Source organism: Panicum virgatum, chromosome 8K (genome assembly GCF_016808335.1).
Source record: "Panicum virgatum strain AP13 chromosome 8K, P.virgatum_v5, whole genome shotgun sequence".
NCBI classification, from domain to species: domain Eukaryota; kingdom Viridiplantae; phylum Streptophyta; class Magnoliopsida; order Poales; family Poaceae; genus Panicum; species Panicum virgatum.
Window position 1 is genome coordinate 45,213,958 of NC_053143.1, and position 20,446 is coordinate 45,234,403.

Consider the following 20,446-nt stretch of genomic DNA (forward strand, 5'->3'; position numbering starts at 1 on the left):
CCGATTTCGGCGGGTGTCGGTTGGATCGCAAGTCGACATCCGGCACTTGTCAATTTCTCGGTACATCTTTGGTGTCTTGGTCCTCTCGCAAGCAGGCTAGCGTAGCGCTTTCCTCCACAGAAGCTGAGTATGTTGCCGCTGCTAGCTGTTGCTCCCAGATCCTATGGATGAAACAAACCTTGCAGGATTATGGACTGAGTTATGATAGGGTTCCTATTTTTATAGACAACATGTCCGCTATTAGCATTGCAAAGAACCCTATCATGCACTCCAGAACCAAACACATAGATATTCAGTTCCACTTCCTGAGAGATAATCATGAGAGAGGCCCCATAGACTTGATCCATGTCCCTTCAGAGAGGCAAACCGCAAATATCCTAACCAAACCACTTGAGCAGGACATTTTTGCTCGCTTGCGAGGGGAGCTGGGGGTTTGTTACCCCTTTTGATCGCTGACTTTTCTTTGGTTAGCTTTGTAGGGTTTATTTGTTTTTCTCTTCTTTTTCTAGGTTTGGTAGTTGCATTGTGCATATGCATTGTACATTTATGCATTTTGCATTGCTTCACTAGCACTAATATTCTTGTATACATTGCTATGATCTCCTAGTGCTTGCTAGTGTGAGTTTATAAATGTGATCATGTATAGCTTGCTCCACTGTGTATATGACTTCATCTGAGTTAAGCTATTTTGATTTGAAAATTTGAAAACATGGTCACCCTGTCTTGGATACTGGCATGTTAGGGCGTGTTGATATGCTTTGCTATCTCACTCATGCTAGTGTAGCCTTTCGTTCAGCATTTCATACTAGACATGATCTAAAATTGATAAAATTGCTTGAATTGTGCTTGAAATGGAATGGAAAGATCCAGGTGGAATTGCTTGTCGCACTGATCGAGCTTTCGGGACGGCTCACTTTGCACTTGTGAAAACTCGGGCAATGCTGTGCATGACTGAAACGAGTGTCTTAAGCTTCTGACTGCCTTTGGCATAGGCTTGGCATCGTTGCTAAGTAAAGCATGACAAGCTTTCAACCCCTGGCATGAAAATTGCTTGATATAATTTGATTGCAAAATGAATGTTTGCAACATACTTTGGATGTTCTTGGCTCATCTGTATGAGTTTGATTAGCACTATTTTTCATTCCCTACTTGCTAGTGCTAGATTAAGGGTGATGCTTTTATTTCTCCTAAACTGAACTTGCCTAGCTCTAGACTGATTTGATATACCCTGTTGAGCTAGATGCAGGTCTTGTTTATGGATGCACACATGCTTGTGACTAGTAGTTCATATCCTTGTATCCCTGAATGCTCTCACTTACACCTCCTGCCTTGCATTCATTGCATACCATATGTTTAGGGGGAGTCTCAGGTTCAGGGGGAGCTTTAGGTCTAATCCTTGATGTGTGCATGTGCCAACAAGGGGGAGAAGTTAGTGATCGAACAAGAGGGAAATTGTTTGATGTGTGCACAGGGCCTTGAGGGTGCATACATTTGGTGAGAGTTGCACTGGTAAGGGGGAAATGCATTCAGTGGGAGTTTCTGCTTTGTTTAGCTCCTGGTTTTCCCTCCGCTTCTGGCATGACTGTGTCGAGCCCTGCCTCTGTCTTTGAGGAGTCATGCTTGTGTTTGATCGATTGCATCGAGCCGTTGCCCTTGTCTTAGGGAATCGATCTCTGCTTGGTCAAGTGACTTGTTCTTGCTTCTTTCGAGCTTTTGTCACTTGTTCAAGTTCACTCTTGCTTCTTTGTTCTTCACTGCTTTTGTTTCAATCTTAGTTCGTTCGTGGTGTGTTGACAATGCACTCATCAAGGGGGAGATTGAGGAATGTTGAGTACTCTATCCTGCTTGTGATGAGTGAATTGTCAACCGTGCGGTGTGATCATGCGCTTGGTCTTTGGTTGCAGGTACACGGGCGTCGAGTGTCGACGGTGAGCTGCCGTGGAGGAGCTGTGGCCGATGGACCGTGCGGTGGACGGCGGTGAAGGGCAGCCGGGACCGGAGCTCGGGCCGGGCGGCAGCTGTGGCGTCCACTCCTGGATCGAGGGCGCAAGCGGCAACGGAAGGCGGGTTTCTTAGTTTGCGCCACAAAACCAAGGAGGCGGACGGCGGTTGAAAACGCCAAGTCGTCGAGGCACGGGCGTCGGTCTCGGGACTGACGGAGGCGACGGGCGTCGACGGCGTCTAGGGCCTCGCTGCGGGCGAGGAGGTGACGGGCGTCGGGCGGCGTCTAGGGCCGTCAGGCGGCCAAGGCGGGAACGGCGTCCAGGGCCACGACGTGGTGGAGGCGGGAATCTTCCCGTGCGTGGAGTTTTGGCGGTTTTATCAAAACCGGCCACCTACCCGGGTTTCGCAGACCCTCCAAAACAACGGACCGGATCTTCATCCACACGGCGGCATTGCGGAGAAGACTTCGACTCGAAGAAAGAACCTCGACCGTCGGATGAGTCCTTGTATCTTTTTCCGGTTTTGCCCCTACGGGCTTTCTAGGGGTAGTTTAGTCTTTTAGTCTAGAGTTAGTGGGTTAAAAACTCCCTCACCCTCTCTCTCTCTCGGTGCTCTTTTTCCCAGCGCCAGAACTGAGCCGCCCTCCTCCTCACGTTGCCCCTCTCTCCTCCTCTCTGTTCTAACTTTCTTCTCTAGGATTAGGATTTTGGAGATGGATCTTTGAGACTCTTGTACTGAGATTGATCGGGAAAGGAGGCCCAATCCTCCTTGTGCCCTCTGGGGTTTTGAATTCAATTCAATCTTGTACGATTTGTGCTTTGTTTTTGGATGAATTCGATTTTCCTTCGACGAATCTTGAGCACGAGATGACGAGCGGTTTTCTGATGATCGAGTGACTCTTTATAGTGATTCAAAACCATCTAGCCTAGTGCTATACCCTCCGGAATCACGAGTCCCCCCGAATCGAAGTTGTTGCGTTCTTGAGAAAACCCCAATCTTGCTCGGAATTTCTTTGATTTCTCCCAAACCATGGATTGATTCGTCGATTCCTTCTGTGGTCATGTTCACAAGTCCTTTGTGATCGTGCCTACGAATTTTGGTGAGTTATACCGTGCTGTTTCTCGTGGAGTTCTTCGTGTTTGCTTCCGCAACTGATCTCGTTTGTTCCTAGGGTTGTTTTGTGTTAGTGTAGTTCTTTTATAGCTACTCTGCACTTCACCTAGGACTCTTGGGTTGGGTGCACACTTGGGATCTTAAGCCGAGCTCCTGTTTGCGATAATTTTTTATCGGCTCCCATTCACCCCCCCTCTGGTCGCCTTTTCGGTCCCTCAATGACGCCAAAAGCAAATACATCGTTCTTCATTGACACAATACCATGCATAGCGTATTCTGGAGCCATATATCCACTGAATGGTCGAACAAAAATGGAACCTCAGCAAAGAAAAATGATGGAAAAGAAAAGGAAAAAACAGATTCATGAAATGTACTTAAATTAGGCCAAGGGAAATATTTGTGTGGAATTCTTACCAAGTGCCTGCTATGCGATTATTCTCACTGATCTCATCATCATTCAACACCATAGATAAGTCAAAATCAGTAATCTTAGGATTCATATCAGAATCCAAGAGGATGTTTCTTGGTTTCAGATCCCTATGGACAATGTGCTGTTCCTGAAGGTAATGTATGCCCTGGGCTACCTGCTCAAGTATCCGGGAGACGGAATGCCAATCAAGCAAGGACTCTACAAAAATTGTAATAAAAGCACCCAAAATAAACTATTAGGTTGTAATATTCAATAAATTTAATTAAGAGAATTGTTGGCCAAGATGTGAAAACTATGATGTAGGAGTATCTGAGTACTGGAAACTTGCCATGGATTTTCGAGTACAAGGTTCCATTCGGCACATATTCTTCAACCCAGAAATAGCCTCTTCCTTTAGCTGGACGATTTTTGTGTTTCAACAGCCGCATTATCACTGAAGATTTTTGTGTTTCAACTTCATGGCCATATCCTAGAACTTTAACTATGTTTTGGTGTCGAAGCTTTGAAGCTAGGACAAGTTGACCATGTGCAAGCATATGCTCCCAGCCTAATGGGCGTGGTTCTTTAAACATCTTGATAGCGACCACATTCCCATCCATTAATACACCCTGAAAATTACGAACACCAGGTTATTACATAGAGAAATTTTACAATACTTGGGGAGACGTCAGGAGGCGTTTCATGTGTCTATGATTTGTGGGCCCAATACGAGGGAAGGTGTTGAGAGGCATCAATGGGAAGGTGGGAGGCGTTAAATATGTCTATGGTCGGTGGGACCATACGTAACATAACGCCTCCCAACGCCTCCAAAGTTAGAGCATTAGAAATTTATGGCAATTCCTTTTCCACAGTTATTCTTTTTAATCAAGAATAAAAGGATAAATTCATGACTATAAAAATAATGTTCTAACTTTGAACCAGTACCTCGTTGTACCAGTGCAGCGACAACCACTCTCCGCCGCCATCGCCGGCGTCACCTCCACGCACGCCCGAACGGCAGCCCCTGCAGATGCAGGTGGTCGCCCAGGCTGGATGGACCGTCCATCAACGGTGCCTTGGTAAAAACTAAGCCCAAACGTGCTCAGGAGATAAATAGAGAAGACAACAGCTCGTGTTCCCTTGCCGGAACGCCATGGCTGAGTTGCTCGAGCTCAAGCCGGTGTCATCTCCGACCATCGCCCTCGAATCTCCTGGAATCCTCAAAAGGTGTTTGAGTTAAAAAAAACAAAACTTTTCCCCTCACCCATCCCAAACCAGCCCAGCCCACCTATCTCTTCTCCCTCTCTCTTCCTTCTTTCCCGTGGCCCAACCTGTCCGGCCCAGAAAACCCCAACCCAGCCGGCCCAACCCGCCACCTCTCTCCCTCTCTCCCTCTCTCTCACTTCCACCCGGGGCCCGCTTGTCAGCATCGTCCCCTACCTCCCACACCTTCTTTTTCTGACGCCGAGCGCTTTTCCCGTCGTGGACGCCCCCACGACCGCGCCCCCGAGCTCCGCCTTCCTTTTTGAATCGCCACCTTGATGGCCATAATGGCTAGCGACGCGCGCGCCCTCTCCCCCGCGCGGAGACGCCGCGGCATTCACTGCCGTGACTGCCGCCGACGAACTCGACGCCTCCTCCCTCGCACGCGCGGGCGCACTAACACCCCTTCCCCTATATAAATCGAGCACCCGAGCTCACCCCTCTGCCTTTCCCCTCTGCTCACACTCACTCTCGCTTGCACTGCCGCTCCATAGCTCTGCCGAACACCGCCGTCGTCCCGAGCTCCGCCGTCACCGTCGATCTGCCGTTCCGCCGCCCGTTCCGCGCCAAAGCTAGGTGAAGTGGTGAGGACCCTCGCCGCCCCTTTTTCCCTCTCCCTCTCGCTCTCCTGCCCCGGCAATTGCTCGCCGAAGCACGCGTCCGCCCCTCGCCGTCGTGGAGCACCGCCGCTGCACCAGCCCACCGCCCTGCCACCCCCATAGTGCTCTCCATCGACTCCTCTATCTCCCCGGCCAAACCCCGCAGCGAACCGAGCCCCGGAGCACCGGATTCGGTGTTTACCGGTGGTCCGCCGCCGCCCCTGCTCGCCGCCGGCGTGCAGCGCCGCTCGCTGAGCGGGGCCACCGAGCCGCCGCCCCGCCCAAGCCGCGTCCCCGTGCAGCCGAGCCGCCACGAAGTCGAGCCGCGCGGCCCGAGCCGCGCCCATCCCAGCCCTCGGATCTCGATCCGACGGTCTAGATTGGATCTAGACCAAAGTCAATCCCACACATACCGTTCAACCCCTAATCTTTTGCAAAAAAGCCCCTAAGTTTTACGAAAATAAACCTACAGTCCACTGCAGTTCAAAAATAATTAGATTTAAGTCCTTTTCTTTCTGTTTTAGCCCCTGTATTTTCTAAAAATAGAAGATGCCGTCCAGGACCCTTCTTTTGCTATCTAGCCCCTGGATCTAAGGTTTAATTAGGTTTTTAGCCCCTGGTTTCTTTGAAGCTAACCCCTGGAGGTTCAAAACTCTCACAAACAAGTCTCTGGTGCACTGTTTTAGCCATATCTTTCACATTTCAACTCCGTTTTCAGCGATTCTTTCACTCACGCGATCCTTGCTTCGCGTTCTACACCTTTTTCACCTTTTCCAGTACTATTTTTACTGTTTTTCTACTATTTCTTATTTGTATTGTTTGTTGTGCTTGTGTGATCGTGTAGACGACGTGCCGTTCGAGGGTGATCAAGAGCAAGCTTTTGAGGAAGATTTTCAGCAGTTAGCCGAGGAAGGCAAGTGGCTTTCCGCCTCTGCATACTCTGATTTGTCCCATTAATAGCATGTTAATGCACTTTACTTTACTGTTTATGCATAAATTTGACAGGAACACCTATTAAGGACTTTACCTAGTCTTTTTACCTCAACCTTGGAACACTGGGTTTAATATCTTGTTGGGGTAGCTTTGCTTAGTTTCTTTACCTTTGGGTTGGTTGGTATAATCTTGGAAAATGTTAAATATGGTTTTATCATGGTTAAGGGAACAAGATCACTTCGATTAATTGGAACATGGAGAACCACCCAGGAAAACAGTGCAACCACAAGAACTATATGGCTCTGGTCTTGGCTAATTAATTAGAGACTCTAGTTTGAAGCAGTCTTACCAAAAGAGAAAGAGGAGCGGCGGTTGACAGGGTATAACCCGGTCCTCTTGGGAAGCGGGCTTTGCTAAGACACTATGCCCATTAGGGATGCTTATGCTCTGCTACTGCTCCGGAAACCTTAGCGGACTACTTCTTATTAGGGAATCTTTGTAAAGGCCTCGTAGCGTCCCTATGCAATCACACCTAAGGAAGTGTGGCATTGTGCCTGGCCCGCACAACATGGTTGAGTCCAAAGTTCTTCGGAACTTTTACACGACTTGTGGGTAAAGTGTACAATCTCTGCAGAGTGTATAACTAATATATCAGTCGTGCTCGCGGTTATGAGCGGCTTGGACCCTCGCATGATAATTGAACTTGAAGAATAATCAAATTGTGGTTCTTTGGTTTTATGTTGGATCCTTTATGCTTATGCTTAAGTGGGTTGGTATAAACTTATACTTAGTTAATAGGTGCTTGCTAATAAAATATGATCAACTAAAATTGCTAACCGCTGAAATGCCTTTAGCACTTCTTGTTTAACCTTGCATATTCCCCCACTTGCTGAGTACTAACCATAAGTGTACTCACCATTGCTTAAACTGCTGCTCAGAAGAGAACTTTGAAGTGGAGAACTTCGACGATTTTGAGGAGTTCTAGGCGTACGTCCACCAGTCAGCTGCCTGTGGGAGAAGTCGTGCTGTGGACTTCATTTAGGATGTCGGTGAAACGTTTAAGACCTTTTTAGTCTATTTCATTCGGGGTGTAATAATGTCGTTTTGCTCTATAATTCCTTTACTTTTCAAGTATTGTCTTTTGATACATTCACTCGACGTCGATCATATGTGTGTAAACTTGATCCTAGAGGACATATGAGATGCATTCGATTTTCTTTATAAAATCGGGTGTGACAGTGACTCTAGGCATGGGAAACGAAGGTTGGATACGGCGGCAGCGGTAGCCATGGCTATGGCATCCCGAGCTTCGGGGAGCTCTGCTCAGGTAGGGAGAGTGAAGGCCACGGGTTGGGGAAGGTAGAGGAGGGCTTGGAGGTGCTCACCCTAGGAGGAATTGAATCGAGAGGGTTTGATGGGGGAGATCGGCGGGTGGTCTGTTCCACCAAGAACAGAGCAGCTCGATGGACAGAGCTTGGGGATGGGAAGCTGGAGGAGCGGGACGCGTGGCTCGGCGAGCTCGATGGTGGTGAGGAGAGCAGCTTGGGGCGCCTTTCCTAGGCGGCGGAGGTGAGCTCGACTGGTGGCGCCTTCAATGTCGGCGACCTAGGACGGGCAGGCCAGCGAGCAAGGCTGCAATGAGGTGGTGACGCGGCAATGACAGCAGCTGAGGGCGCGGCGGGAAGCGGTGGTCGGGGGCGACACTCACCGGGAGAGAGAAGATGCCGGTGGGCGTGGGGTCTAGCGGAGGCAGGAGAGGATAGTGGGCCCTTTAAAAAATTATCATTTATGAGTTATGACACATGTCCAGTAGCCCCTGAGCTTTGAATCTGAATCCCGTGATTTGGGGTTTAAGGATCTTAAGTCGTGGGATTTGGGATATCCCAATTACTATTCTACCCTTCAATAATTAAAACTAATTAAAAATAATATTATGAGTAGGCATTGGGAGGTATTAGGAAGCGTTAAAAAGTATTTCCAAATATAGTAAAAGGGCTCAACATATGATTGACTTGTTGGGTGGTTGCAACATAGTACTATGCTTGATTGGCTTATTGAACCCGGCCGCTATGTCGTGTTACACGTAAAATTAAAGAATATCTTCTCATCAATTAAAATTTTAATTCCTATCTATTTTAGTTTCTATTTATGCTAAGGTGTCACTGAAAGCATTCTTTGGACATTACCATGGTCTCAAAAATATGAATTTGCTAAGTAATATCTATTACTCCATCCTTTGAAAAATGTAAGGAGATGTTTGACCTGATGTAGTCTCCATTACTACCTTTGACTGTTAATATCACAGCCATTATATTATTCGAGTACATAAAATTGACTTCATATGAAAATACTTTCAAATATATGAATATGAATCTGATTATAATATATTTCTATGGTATAATCTACAAATTCTTAGACTACTTGTTGGTCAGATTAAAAGGTTTGAATCATGGGTTGCATTATAGAAAAGAAAAGGTGAGGGTATTATATATTTGTAAAGTATATTTAACTTTATAAGTATGCACTTCCATAGATCAAATAACTCAATTTTTCTATGCTCATCGCGCTATCATCACCATGCAGGGAAGATATTGTCAACTCAGTAGGAACCTTAATTGAGAATAAGTGAACAATCTAAAAAGGCAAGTTAACCTCGGATGCCAAGAACAGATAATGTTCTATCACAATCCCAAAGTCACAAACAAGTAAAGTTGGTTAAGATTTTAAATTTACTGATCGCTGGATTTAAATTGTTTCTAATGCTACTCTTTTGAATTAAAAATGCAATATGAATAACAAAGAAAAAATTCATGTATTTCGACTATAGTGGATTATTTTGTCAGTAAAACATAGGTAAATGTTTCTGAGCTGTGCCGTTATTTGTGATGCATCATCATCATTCAGCCTGGCAATGGATACAAGTAACAGAATGATGGAATCATTGATGTTGCAGTTATACTGGAAAGAGGCTTGTTGCATTAATAATGCTAAAATGTAAAGATGTGCAAACTTATCCGAACCCTTTAACCCCTCTATGGCTCTCTTTTTTATGTTTCACATGCAAATGAGTGATAAATTCATTGATATAGCCAACAAATTCTGTGCCTGTTTCATCAAAAAAAAATCAGTGCCCGTTCCTTCTTATCTGGTCCAAATTACTAAAGCCTATGCACCCATTATTCAGCCTTAGCTTCCAGAGTTCCCAAATATGACAAAGTGACCCATCTTTGTTCGATGGACAAGAAAATTTATCAGACATATCAAAGAAACAATAACAATTTGAATATCAAGCATATGTTGAGTACCTTGTAGACCATTGAAAGCCCTCGGGTGCTCTAGCCTAAGAGGGGGAGGGGGTGAATTAGGCACTCTAAAAACCTTAATCTATGGCTCCAAATAGTTTGTACAAAACTTAAACTAAAACAAGCTATCTAGATGTGCAACTACGGTTCACCTTAGTGTGAAACTCTCATCCCAAAAGAGTTTTGCAACCTATAGCCAATCCTAACAAGATACTACACTAAGAAGGTAAAGCCACACAAGTTGCAATATGAAATGTGGAAGCTAAAGGAGAGGGATGAGAGAAAGAGAACTCTCGACACGAGGATATATCCCGTGGTTTGGTTTGCCACAAAGGCACCCCTACGTCCATGTTGTTGAAGCACTCACGAAGAGTATCGCTTCCCGGCAATCAAGTCTCTTCCGTGAACACAATCACAGTCACCTTGATCCCGATCTTCACTAAGGGAGATTGCCCACGAAGGAGGGGTCTCCGTCCCCCGCACAATGTTGTCGACGCCACTCCACACAAAGCTGGAGGGTCGTTGACTTGCCAGCGAGCCACTAATGCTCCAAGGAGGCCGGCGCACCGAGATACAAGTTTGGTTCACTCTAGAACCACAGCACAAGGATCTAAACCTTGCTTGATCACTCACTCAAGAGCTAACCTAGCACTAACACTCACAAAGCTTGTGCTAAGGACTAAGAATTTGAACTCTATGCTCTTGGATGGCTTGGAGGTGTTCTTGGGTGTGTGTGTGATGTCTTGGGACTCCAACAAGCTTCAAATGGCCGGGGGAACACATATATATAGGCCACCATGTCAAGAGAGCCGTTACTAGCCGTTGGCCAATTTTCTGCGTAGGCATCGGAACTTCCGGTGCATAGAGCATCGGTTCTTCCGGTCACTCTGCGCTCTGAAGTAACCGTTGGCCTCTCTGACACGCTGCAGCAATTTCAGGGACCATCGGATGAACCGATGCTAGGGCGTCAGAATTTCCGGTGATACTTGTCCTTCATATAGCCGTTACACCTTGCTGACGTCATTGCACCGACGCATTACTCCGGTAGCCGTCGGATCTTCCGGTGCTGAAGGCTTGGCTGCTGCATGCTTGACATCGTCTCTGGAACATAGGACGTTGAATGCACCGATGCTTAACTTGGCCTCGTCGGTTCAACTGGTGCTTCACTCTTTCTTCACTTGATCTCCAGAGGTGCTCAGACTTGCACGGATGCCAGGGCATCGGATCTTCCGACAACCATCGGATGCACCGATGCTTAGGCATCGGTTAAACCGGTACCTCTGTTTTCTGCCAAACTCGTCCAATGCATCGCAGCGATCAATTGGATCTTTCAAATTTATTCTATCTCTGGATTTCCACTATGCTTTTACATCTCTACGGCGGATTGGACTTGTCATCTTGGTGGTGGATTGGACTTGGCATCTCGACGATAGATTGGACATTGCGTCTTGACGATGAATTAGACATGTTGACTCATATCCATGGGACCTAAAAACTCCTACAAGTGTGATCTCACAAACTTGTTAGTCCCATTGATTATGTTGTCACTCAATCACCAAAATCACAAACAATGGCCTAAATGGGGCCATGTTCCTTACAACCATACAGAATGCACCTTCTCCAATGATGTTTCCGCCATTTATAGCATCCTTTAACTCAAATAAACTGAAGTTTTTTAAGGCTGACATGGAAACAACAAATACCTTTAGTTTAGCTTTATGCGACCATGAAGCTGATGTGGCCATAAAAATCATTCTAAATGAGCAGAGCGGTAAACATGGATAGTTTTGAAGAAGTAAAATAAAGAAGTGATGAGCATTGGTAACTAGTTAGCCCGCCAAATGAGTAGCATCAACAAGAGTTATGTCTATGACAAAGAAAGAGTTAATATTGTAGGATCCATATATCTGCGTGTATCACAGGAGTACCAACAAATGAGTGATACAAATTTGGTTTGTTAATTAAGACTTCGTTAAAAGGTTGGTGAAATGTTCAGGTGCAAATTTAAGTAGACATGACTAGCTAAATTGATAGATAAGCCGCTTGTCTTTGGTGAAAAGCTGAAGGTTGAACCCGATCTCATGTTCATTCATTGGTGGAGCTGAGGGGAAAAAACAAGAGGGACCTAGTTCGTCCATGGCATTCAAGAGTTCTGAAGGTCCCAATGCAACTTTTCTATTCCTGTTAATCTAGAGGTGCCAACTAAACTACAAGCCATACAATAGAATTCATAATTGGCTTAATTAAAGACATTGTTATTGCAAGCAATTGAGTAGACAAGAATATAGATCTTAGAAGTTGCATGGATAAATTAATTTTAGTAAGTAAAACCCAAATAACAAGTTAAACATGGAGTCAGACTAAATAAAAGCATACTTTCTCTGACATTTTATTTCCTGTACTTCTATTAGCATGCTGTGTTTTTCTTTGTAAACATGTAAACTTTACCTTCCAAGTAGCTATCCATAGGTCATGACTTTATCTAAGGTAATTATTAAATGTAATTTTTATGTAGAAAAAAATAAAAGTGATTTATGCTGAAACCCACTACAGGAACAAGCTAGCAGAAATCCATCTTACCTTCTAAAGGAGCAAAGGGGGCATCGTTTCCTGTTGGTACAATGTTTTCCTCACCGTTCAAATCAGACCTGCCATTATTACCATATATTGATAAGAAGCTATATTTTAGGTCGGTGAAAACTAAATAATGATTGATGCCACAATGCTTGCAAGTTATTATATGGTTAGTTCATCAACTTCAACATCCAGTAGTGAATAAAAGGATGGAAATTGAGAAAAAGACATAGGTGCATTTGGAAAGGCTCCAGGGCAAGAAGTGTACATATCTTCTCTGCATATTCTTTTTAATTCCATCAAATAGGTTTCTGTAGATATATTGTAATGGTACAGTTTAATAGCTCAAAGGATGGTGACACAACATAGCGGAGGAACAAAATTAGTACCCAGTTAGATGATGATTCAGTTAGTTTATAACGTAAATGAATCACATCAGTCAGACTTTATATGCCAAAACAGCATAAGCCATAATATACCAAAAAATTAAGGTAACTTCCAGTATGCTTTACTTGGTACTCGCTCTATAGTCATGACAATATGATGGTAGGGGTGTCATGTTATCAAGACTGAAGGGACATCTAATAACACACCGTAATGGCTCTAACAAGAAGGGGTACTCATGGCAACATATTGCCTTTACACCAATCAATTTATAATTTATATTCTTAGTAGTCGAACTATGGAAGTACTACTTCCATCAGTCTCTGCACTAACAAGCTAGCCGTCAGGAACTGAGAATACAAACAGCCATATGTACCTAGCATCTTCAGTTGAATGAATGTTATTCGATACACCCGTCAGTCCTGCATCCTGAAATATGGAAAATAATTCAATTAGTTTGTGGTGGCATTGTGAAGCTTTTACAAGAAGATATGTGTCGTCATCTCTAATTATTTGGGTAAACTATTAACAATTTGAAGGTGAAGCTAGCAGGTAAACATGATTTAACATCAAAGATTCAGGTTTCAGGACATCTACTAAAGCATCAAACAACTGTACCGCTTGCTGCTGCCGGGGCGGAGGCTGACCACCAGCCTGAATAGTAAGCAACAAGATGGTGGTGTGGGCGTTGATGGCGAAGGACGCCAGCATCACTTTGTTCAAGATGTCATCCTGTACCCGGCGCAGCTGCTTCGACAGGTCACCCGCCGCGACGAGGCGGCGGGTGGTGGTCCTCTCCTGGCAGGCCGTGACGAGCTCGAGGGCACGCTGCAGGGTCTCCTCCAGGTCCTCCAGCGCACCGGCCAGCGCCGGGCTGTCGGCCACCGTCCCCGTCTGCTGCAGCTGCGACAGGATGGCGCTGAACCTCAGCACGCGCCTCGTGATCTCGCGGTAATCCTCCTCGTTGTGGCGAACCCTGTTCACGGCCTCCTTGATCTTGAGCCCGATTTTGACGATCTTCTCCACCACGGTGGCCATCGGATCTGCCATCGAAACCTTCCCGCCGCACGCAGCTGCGCACAAGATCGAGCAGATGAGGTAAGATCTTGAAACGTTTTGGATCTTCTCCGAGCAACAATCAGAGCAAACAAATTGATTCTCCCACCACGAGCTCTCTATTCACTCGGCAGCAACTCTGCTCTGAGGATGAGTTGCTGAAGCCGGTCTGGACTCTGTTTTTTCTCTTGGCGCAGCGGCGCAGACTGAGGTGAGGATGGAAGATGGTTTTGCTTTTCCGCTCGCATGGACCCTCAGTCCCTCACCCATTGTATCCTTTGCTCGCGAAACCGTGTGGAAAGTATGGACCGGTTGCTGGGGACGCTTTTTATTTGTGTGCCAAGTACCAAAATGAATAAAAGATAGCAAAAGATTCGACTGCAGAATCGACGAAGTGAGAATGAACAAGTGTCCGTGTAAAGAATGGTGAAGTGAAGTTCTTTCCATCACGTGGTGGGGACCACTTGCTATGGATGAAAATCCGTCCATATTTCTATATTTGTTTGGGGCTAAACGGAAACGAGACCGAAAACGGGATAGTGGTCGGGCCAGGCAAATATAACTGGGAACCGAGACCGACCGAAAGAACGGAACCGAGAAAATTCAGTTCTACTTCGGTTCCATGTTCTGAGAAACCGAATTTAATCGGTTCTTTCAATTCTTAGGCTTAGTTAACCAATGAACATAGTATATAGTAAACTTAGCTAATCCGGAAACTCTAGCTTGCGCCCACGCTGTGCCTCCCACCAGTCCCACTCCACTCCCATCCCACCCCACGAACCATCGCCCCACCCGCCCAGGTCCAACACCTGGCCACTCCACCTCAACCAAGACAAAATGTACTTATTTAGAGTCCAACACAATTGGATATAGACTTTTCCCTCTATATAGCAATTAGCCTAGATTTTTATTAAACATGTATTATTGTATTATATATGTATTTGTTGCAACGATAATATTAAAAGAAATTTTCTAAAAGGAAAATTCATTTTCTACACTCGCTTGTAGCTACTTCTACATATATCTCATCATGTATGACGCATCTGGTCCAACGAAGAGTATATACCTGGAGTATGTGATCATACTAGAACATCTATGATAGTATATACATTGGGTACGTGACCATACTGTTATCGTCATAATTTAACAGGTTAATTAATGGGCCGCGAGTGAGTTGGACTTAATGAAGAAATTGAAGAAGGCTTACGAATCGGCTTCTGCGTGAACATTTGGGCCATGTGGGCCATGTATCCTTAGATTTAGTTCAGATTGAGTTAGAGATAGAGTCCGATATGGACACATTAGTTTAGATTGTTTCCCAAGTCTCCGGACTATAAATATGTATCCTATGGTATTTGTAAAAGAAGAATGTCATCACGTTTGCAATCAACAACTCTCGGCGCATCGCCACCCTTAATTCCAGGGTTTCATCCAAGTAAGTGTCATGCTGCCCTGATCGCTTCTTGCGATCAGGGCAGCGTTGTTCTTACTTTTACCTTGGTATTACTCGTACTGAAGCGTTTTTTATGGCGAGTAGTTCTAGTTATCTTGATGTTCGTAGCATGGCTTTTAGTAGATTCATTATGCTTTTGTTGCTTACCATCTACGAATATCACGTTGTTTCTGTGCAGCCACGTTTTAATCTTATGCTAATTCTTGTTGCATAGAATTAGTTGCACAGAGACAACACACTACTTCTTTTCTATCTAGTAGATCTAATCTGTTACGGTTTGTTCTTATACTTAAGAATTGGCGTAATATCTGCTAGGTTAGGCCTTGCAAACGGGTTGTATAATCCGGTGACGTATTAGATGCTTTGCCTTAGTCTTAACAGGGAATTGATCCGGGAATCAGCTTTAGCTTGTTCTTAGGCCTCTATTCTAGTTAAGGTTTAGTTATTTATTACGCTCAAAGATTCAGCCGAAATAAATTAGAAAAGAAAAAACAAAACCGCGGTAACTGTAGCAAATCCGGGTTTACTGTAGCAAATCGCGGGCGCACAGTGCCATGCAAGCCATGCAAAACCGGACTGGACCTGGGGTGAACGGGTTCGCAAGTTCGAGGGGCTAGATGTCCGGTTTCTAAGTTTATGGACCTATTTGACACAGCACTGTAAGTTCATGTACCCACAGTGCATTTTACTCTACCTATTATATATATGAAGGGCGTTGATGAGTTAGTTTCAACATTCACTGGGGACATCTGTGTGGGTAGCTGGGTTCATCATTGTAGTAACCTACATTTAGATGAAAAGATCTATATAGCAATAACTCACTTCAGTTGTCACAGTCACATCTTAAAACATCATACTAATATATATGTTTTGCAAATAATCCCTCCAATCACAAATAAGTAATACTTTGAGGTATGCCAACCATTCTACAACTTTGTTGCATATTACTTTTTATATGATGAATTCTGGATGTTCGACAATGATGCAAGAAGATCCGTGTCAAAACATAGTTTTATGAAAGTATACTTTTGCTATATTTGATAAATATTAGTGGTCACATTGTGCTTTGGAGACCATGTGGAAATCAGAAATGTCACTTATAATTATGACCGAAGGGAGTGAACTAGTACACTCAGATTAAAAGGTGGTACCAGGCATGAACTTGATTTGTTCTCGAATAATAAACTCACACACCCTCGTCAATATTAGTTTTACTTTATACCACACTACCAAACACTTCAGCTTGTTTTTTCTCAGCCGCATCACTTCTCGGAAAAGGAATCTATAGGTTTCCCTTCTGCGAGAAGTGATGGTATATCCCCAATGTGTAATCCAAGGAACGGGCCATTACGCATTGGCATGTTCCTTGCATCTTATATATTGTACTGACACTATGCAAGATGGATATACCATTACACATTGGGGTTCCAAAGAATCAAGAGGGTGATGTCCAAGGGGCCAACGGAGTCATTCTTCAATAAAATCGAAGAGGTAGTTGGTGGTTGCACTGCTGCACTTATCTCCATTAACTTCGCATAAAAGTGTAATGGTATTATTGAATAAGCAAGTACAAACACCAATACTATCCTGTGCGTAAAAGATTGCATCTGAAAATTGCTTGAAAATACTATTATGGCACCTTACACAGTATTGCAGATACTTCTTTTGCGGGTAGTTGTACTATATATATGGAAATTCTAAGCAATCATCATTTCAGTGTAGTATATATTGGGGTGACTTATTGGTATCTGCTGCAGAATTGATCCCTAAAGTGCTGGAAACTTTTTAGGCTCTCTCAAACACTAATTTATATAGAAGAAGCACCATTGGTAGTCCGATGGAGATGATCATGGGTGTACTTGAACTTATAAATGAGACAGCTGCACTACTAGAGCTCCGACGTGAAAAATGGGTAACTTAAACGAGATCCAACGTCATGTCCCTGCCAAAATTCTTGTGTGTAGCCTTTGACAAAGTGGGGGAAATGTTAAAAAGAAAAAAGAAAATCGAGATGACCTAGAAGACAGCAAAACTCCAATTCGAAATGCCCTACTGAAAAATGACTAGAAGATGAGGTATGACTGGATCAGAATTTTCTATCTTCAAAGAACCTCAAATGTGAAATAATATCTAGATGTCGTTTCTGGGTGAAAAGGATTTTATAATGGTCATTTCTCTTGAACTGGTGGTCGTTGCTGCAGTGCATTTACTTGATGACAAATTGACAATTAACATATATGATGATCATGTGACTCAGTTTTGTAGTGCAGCCTTCATATGATTCAACTAGCTGTCACATCTTGGGGGGGGGGGGGGGGGGTTGAGTGTCAACTCAGTTTTTTTTCAAACATGCAGGAGAGCTGCGTATCTTTGTATTAAGAGAGTGAGAGTTGGTCCAATTGCAGAATACAGCGCCGCACCTTGGACCAGAGTATGAGCTAAAGAAGTTTCCACATTAAACTATTACAAGACAAAGTAGTAGGGCCTGACCACAACAACACTAAGCTAAGTCTGAGTTAGCGCCCTCCCTGACACTAAGGCAGCAAGCCCTTTAGCCCCAGAAAATTTCCAAATTAAATCTGAAACTCATCCTTGTAATTATGGAGTACTTGCTGTAGATTTGGGGATACCCCATCAAACACGCAAGCATTTCTGAGTTTCCACAGTGTCCAGGCACCAAGAATGCACATCGAATTGTGACAACAATTGGCCGAACTGCGAGTTCCTGCTGACTCTCTAGTACTTGCCAACCCGAAGGATGTGTGGTTCCTGATACCTCCAAGTCCCAAGACGTCATCTTGTACCAACACAATTCATCGTCATGCTGCTCACAATTCCAACGTGGAGTTTTTGATGCCATTGCCCTCTTCTCTCATGGCTCTACTAGGGCTGATATTGTATTCCCTTTTGGAAACTATTAGACGTACTAAGCATGCAAGAAGTCATTGAACAAATATATAGAGAGGAAATGACTTGAGGAACGGTGATGCTGTTTCTTTTTTTTGTGTGGGGGGGAGGGGGGGGGGGGGAGGGGTGATATTTTGAGAACTGGAGGTTGGTGGGTGCACCTACACCAGCACTTGCTCTACATTAACCTTGTAGAGGATTATATCTTGCCGTTATCATGTTCATGCCTTGAAATTTTGAAATTTCAGATATGTCTTTGGCCAGTATCATGAGAGGAGTTAATGCGACAAAGTACTATGTCCATATCCCTATTATAAGGCCCTATTATGACACAAACTAGGACAGAGATATATATTTAATCAGTTGTAAGAGCCAGATGCAGAACTAAAGAGAGGAACACCAGTTGCGTTTTTCTTTAGCATGAATAAGCTACCGCTATTGAGCATCTTCCTGTCATGTGGGTGCTAATAACTCGCAACTAGGACAACCTAGCACTTGAGAATGGGCGCCAGAACAGAAACATTGACATCCAAAACTCAAGGCTCTAGAGTGTTAAGGATTGTTGCTGATAATTTTTGCTTGATGATGAACTATACCAATTTGAGGATAAACCTAATCTAACCAAAAGTTATGCTCTTCCAGATATGCACCATGATGTGATGTGCAGGTAGAGACATTCAAATCACGAAGCGCAAATGAACATGTCAGAACCACAAATTTCAAATCGACCAAGTGAAAAAAAATAATAACGTTGCATTTGTAGCAGCTATACGATTCCATTCCATGCACATGCTGAGTGCTATCTTGCAGTTCTCTATGTACACAGTAGGTAACCTCGTTCACACTGTAATAAACCTTGAAGTCCTTTTCTATTACTAGAAAACTGGTCACACGCACATATGCCAGTTTGCACATGCTCACACACCACACTAACACACTCACATTAAGGGGTGGTACCCATGCAGGAACCTGATTGCGCTCGAAAAAACTCACATATCTTCACTACTAGAAAATCGGCTTAAGGCACCGGTTGCAAAAAGTCTTTGGTACCGGTTTTTTGAACCGGTACCCTCAAAGTGATACCAAAGCCTGAGCCTTTGGTACCGGGTAAAATAACCGGTGCCTAAGCCTTCAAAATTCACGCAAAATATTCTCTTTGGTTGGGACTTGAACTCGCGAACTCTAGCCTCGCACATTGCTCCTTTACCATCTCAGCTACACAGTTGTTCTGATTGAGAAGGAGATATTTTCTTTTTAAAGTAACCAATGGATGAGCCTAAGGTACCGGTTGGTGGTACCACCCGGTACCTAAGGCTCCTAAGGTACCGGTTGGTAACACCAACCGGTACCTAAGACTCGTCTATAGGTACCGGTTGGTGGTACCACCCGGTACTAATATAAAAATTATCACCCGGTACCTATGGAGAGTCTTAGGTACCGGTTGATAATAACAACCGGTACCTAAGGCTCATTCATAAATTCCATCCACCCCAAAAGTATTATAGGTATCGGTCCATCTCCATACCGGTACTTTTGGGGTGGACCTAAGGCTTGTTTTCTAGTAGTGCTTGTCATTAATTAATTTTACTTTATACCACACTCCCAATAATAAACTAACTGTTAAAAATAGTTTGGTGTGAGTTTGTCGCTGCGCAACCGTACTTTATATCACAGAGGTTTCTTGCATCTCCCCGTACTGCTGGCACAACCGTACGGATTGATAATGGAATCTTGCCATGTCATCGAGCTGATATTGGAACCTTCTCCTAATGGTGGTGGACATTAGGACCGCTTGAGGAGACACGGTTCCTGATGCCTTCTATTTCCATGTCCTAACTTGGTTCTCAGCTTGGAAGAGTTAGTTTCACGTTGCAATTGTATTCTAGCACTTCCAATTCCATTAAGCATGCCGTGTTCACATTCTGCTAAGGATAGCCAAGACTATGTCGAAAATGTACGAGGTAGAATGCTTTGCTCATTTCAAGAGGAAAGCTGATATATAAACAAAATTGGCATCGAGAGGATATCCAAGGGCCCAAGGGAGCCATTCTTCGATAAGAGGTAGTTGGTGGCTGCACTGCGCTTATCTCCATGAACTTCACATGGAAGTGTAATGGTATTATTGACTATGCAAGTGCAAACGCCAGTCTACTCCTATGCGTAAAATTAGAGATTGCACCGGGAAATTGTTTGAAAAATACTATTATGGTACCTAGAGGTGCACAGCACTGCAGATGCTTTGATGCGGGTAATTTTAGTACATATGGAAATTCTAAGCAATAATCATCATTTCAGTGTAGTACTACATATTAGGGTGACTTATTGGTATTTTCTGCAGCATTGATCCCTAAAGTGCTGGAAATTTTTTAGGCTCTCTCAAAAACTAATTTATATAGAAGTGTCATTGGCAGTCCGATGGAGATGACCTTGGTTGTACTTGAACTTAGAAACGAGACAGCTGCACTAGAGCTCTGTCATGCAGAATGGGTAAATTAACCGAGACCCAACA

General features: G+C 44.2%; 1 protein-coding gene across 2 annotated transcripts; it reads right to left on the reverse strand.

Moving 5' to 3' along the window:
• Positions 1 to 2,750: 2,750 nt before the first annotated feature.
• On the reverse strand, positions 2,751 to 13,904 carry LOC120644836 (cysteine-rich receptor-like protein kinase 11). 2 transcript variants are annotated; one of them, XM_039921571.1, is made up of 9 exons: positions 13,687 to 13,901; positions 13,140 to 13,594; positions 12,898 to 12,950; positions 12,144 to 12,211; positions 11,165 to 11,244; positions 9,567 to 9,575; positions 3,816 to 4,095; positions 3,472 to 3,685; positions 2,759 to 3,350 (listed from the first exon to the last, which is right to left on the reverse strand). In XM_039921571.1, the coding sequence occupies exons 2-9, from the start codon at positions 13,569 to 13,571 to the stop codon at positions 3,242 to 3,244; spliced, it is 1,245 nt and encodes a 414-aa protein (XP_039777505.1). In that variant the 5' UTR covers positions 13,572 to 13,594; positions 13,687 to 13,901; the 3' UTR covers positions 2,759 to 3,241. The 2 variants fall into 2 exon arrangements, with proteins under 2 accessions (XP_039777504.1, XP_039777505.1); XM_039921570.1 differs by having other exon boundaries at positions 2,751 to 3,350; positions 13,140 to 13,904.
• Positions 13,905 to 20,446: the final 6,542 nt, after the last annotated feature.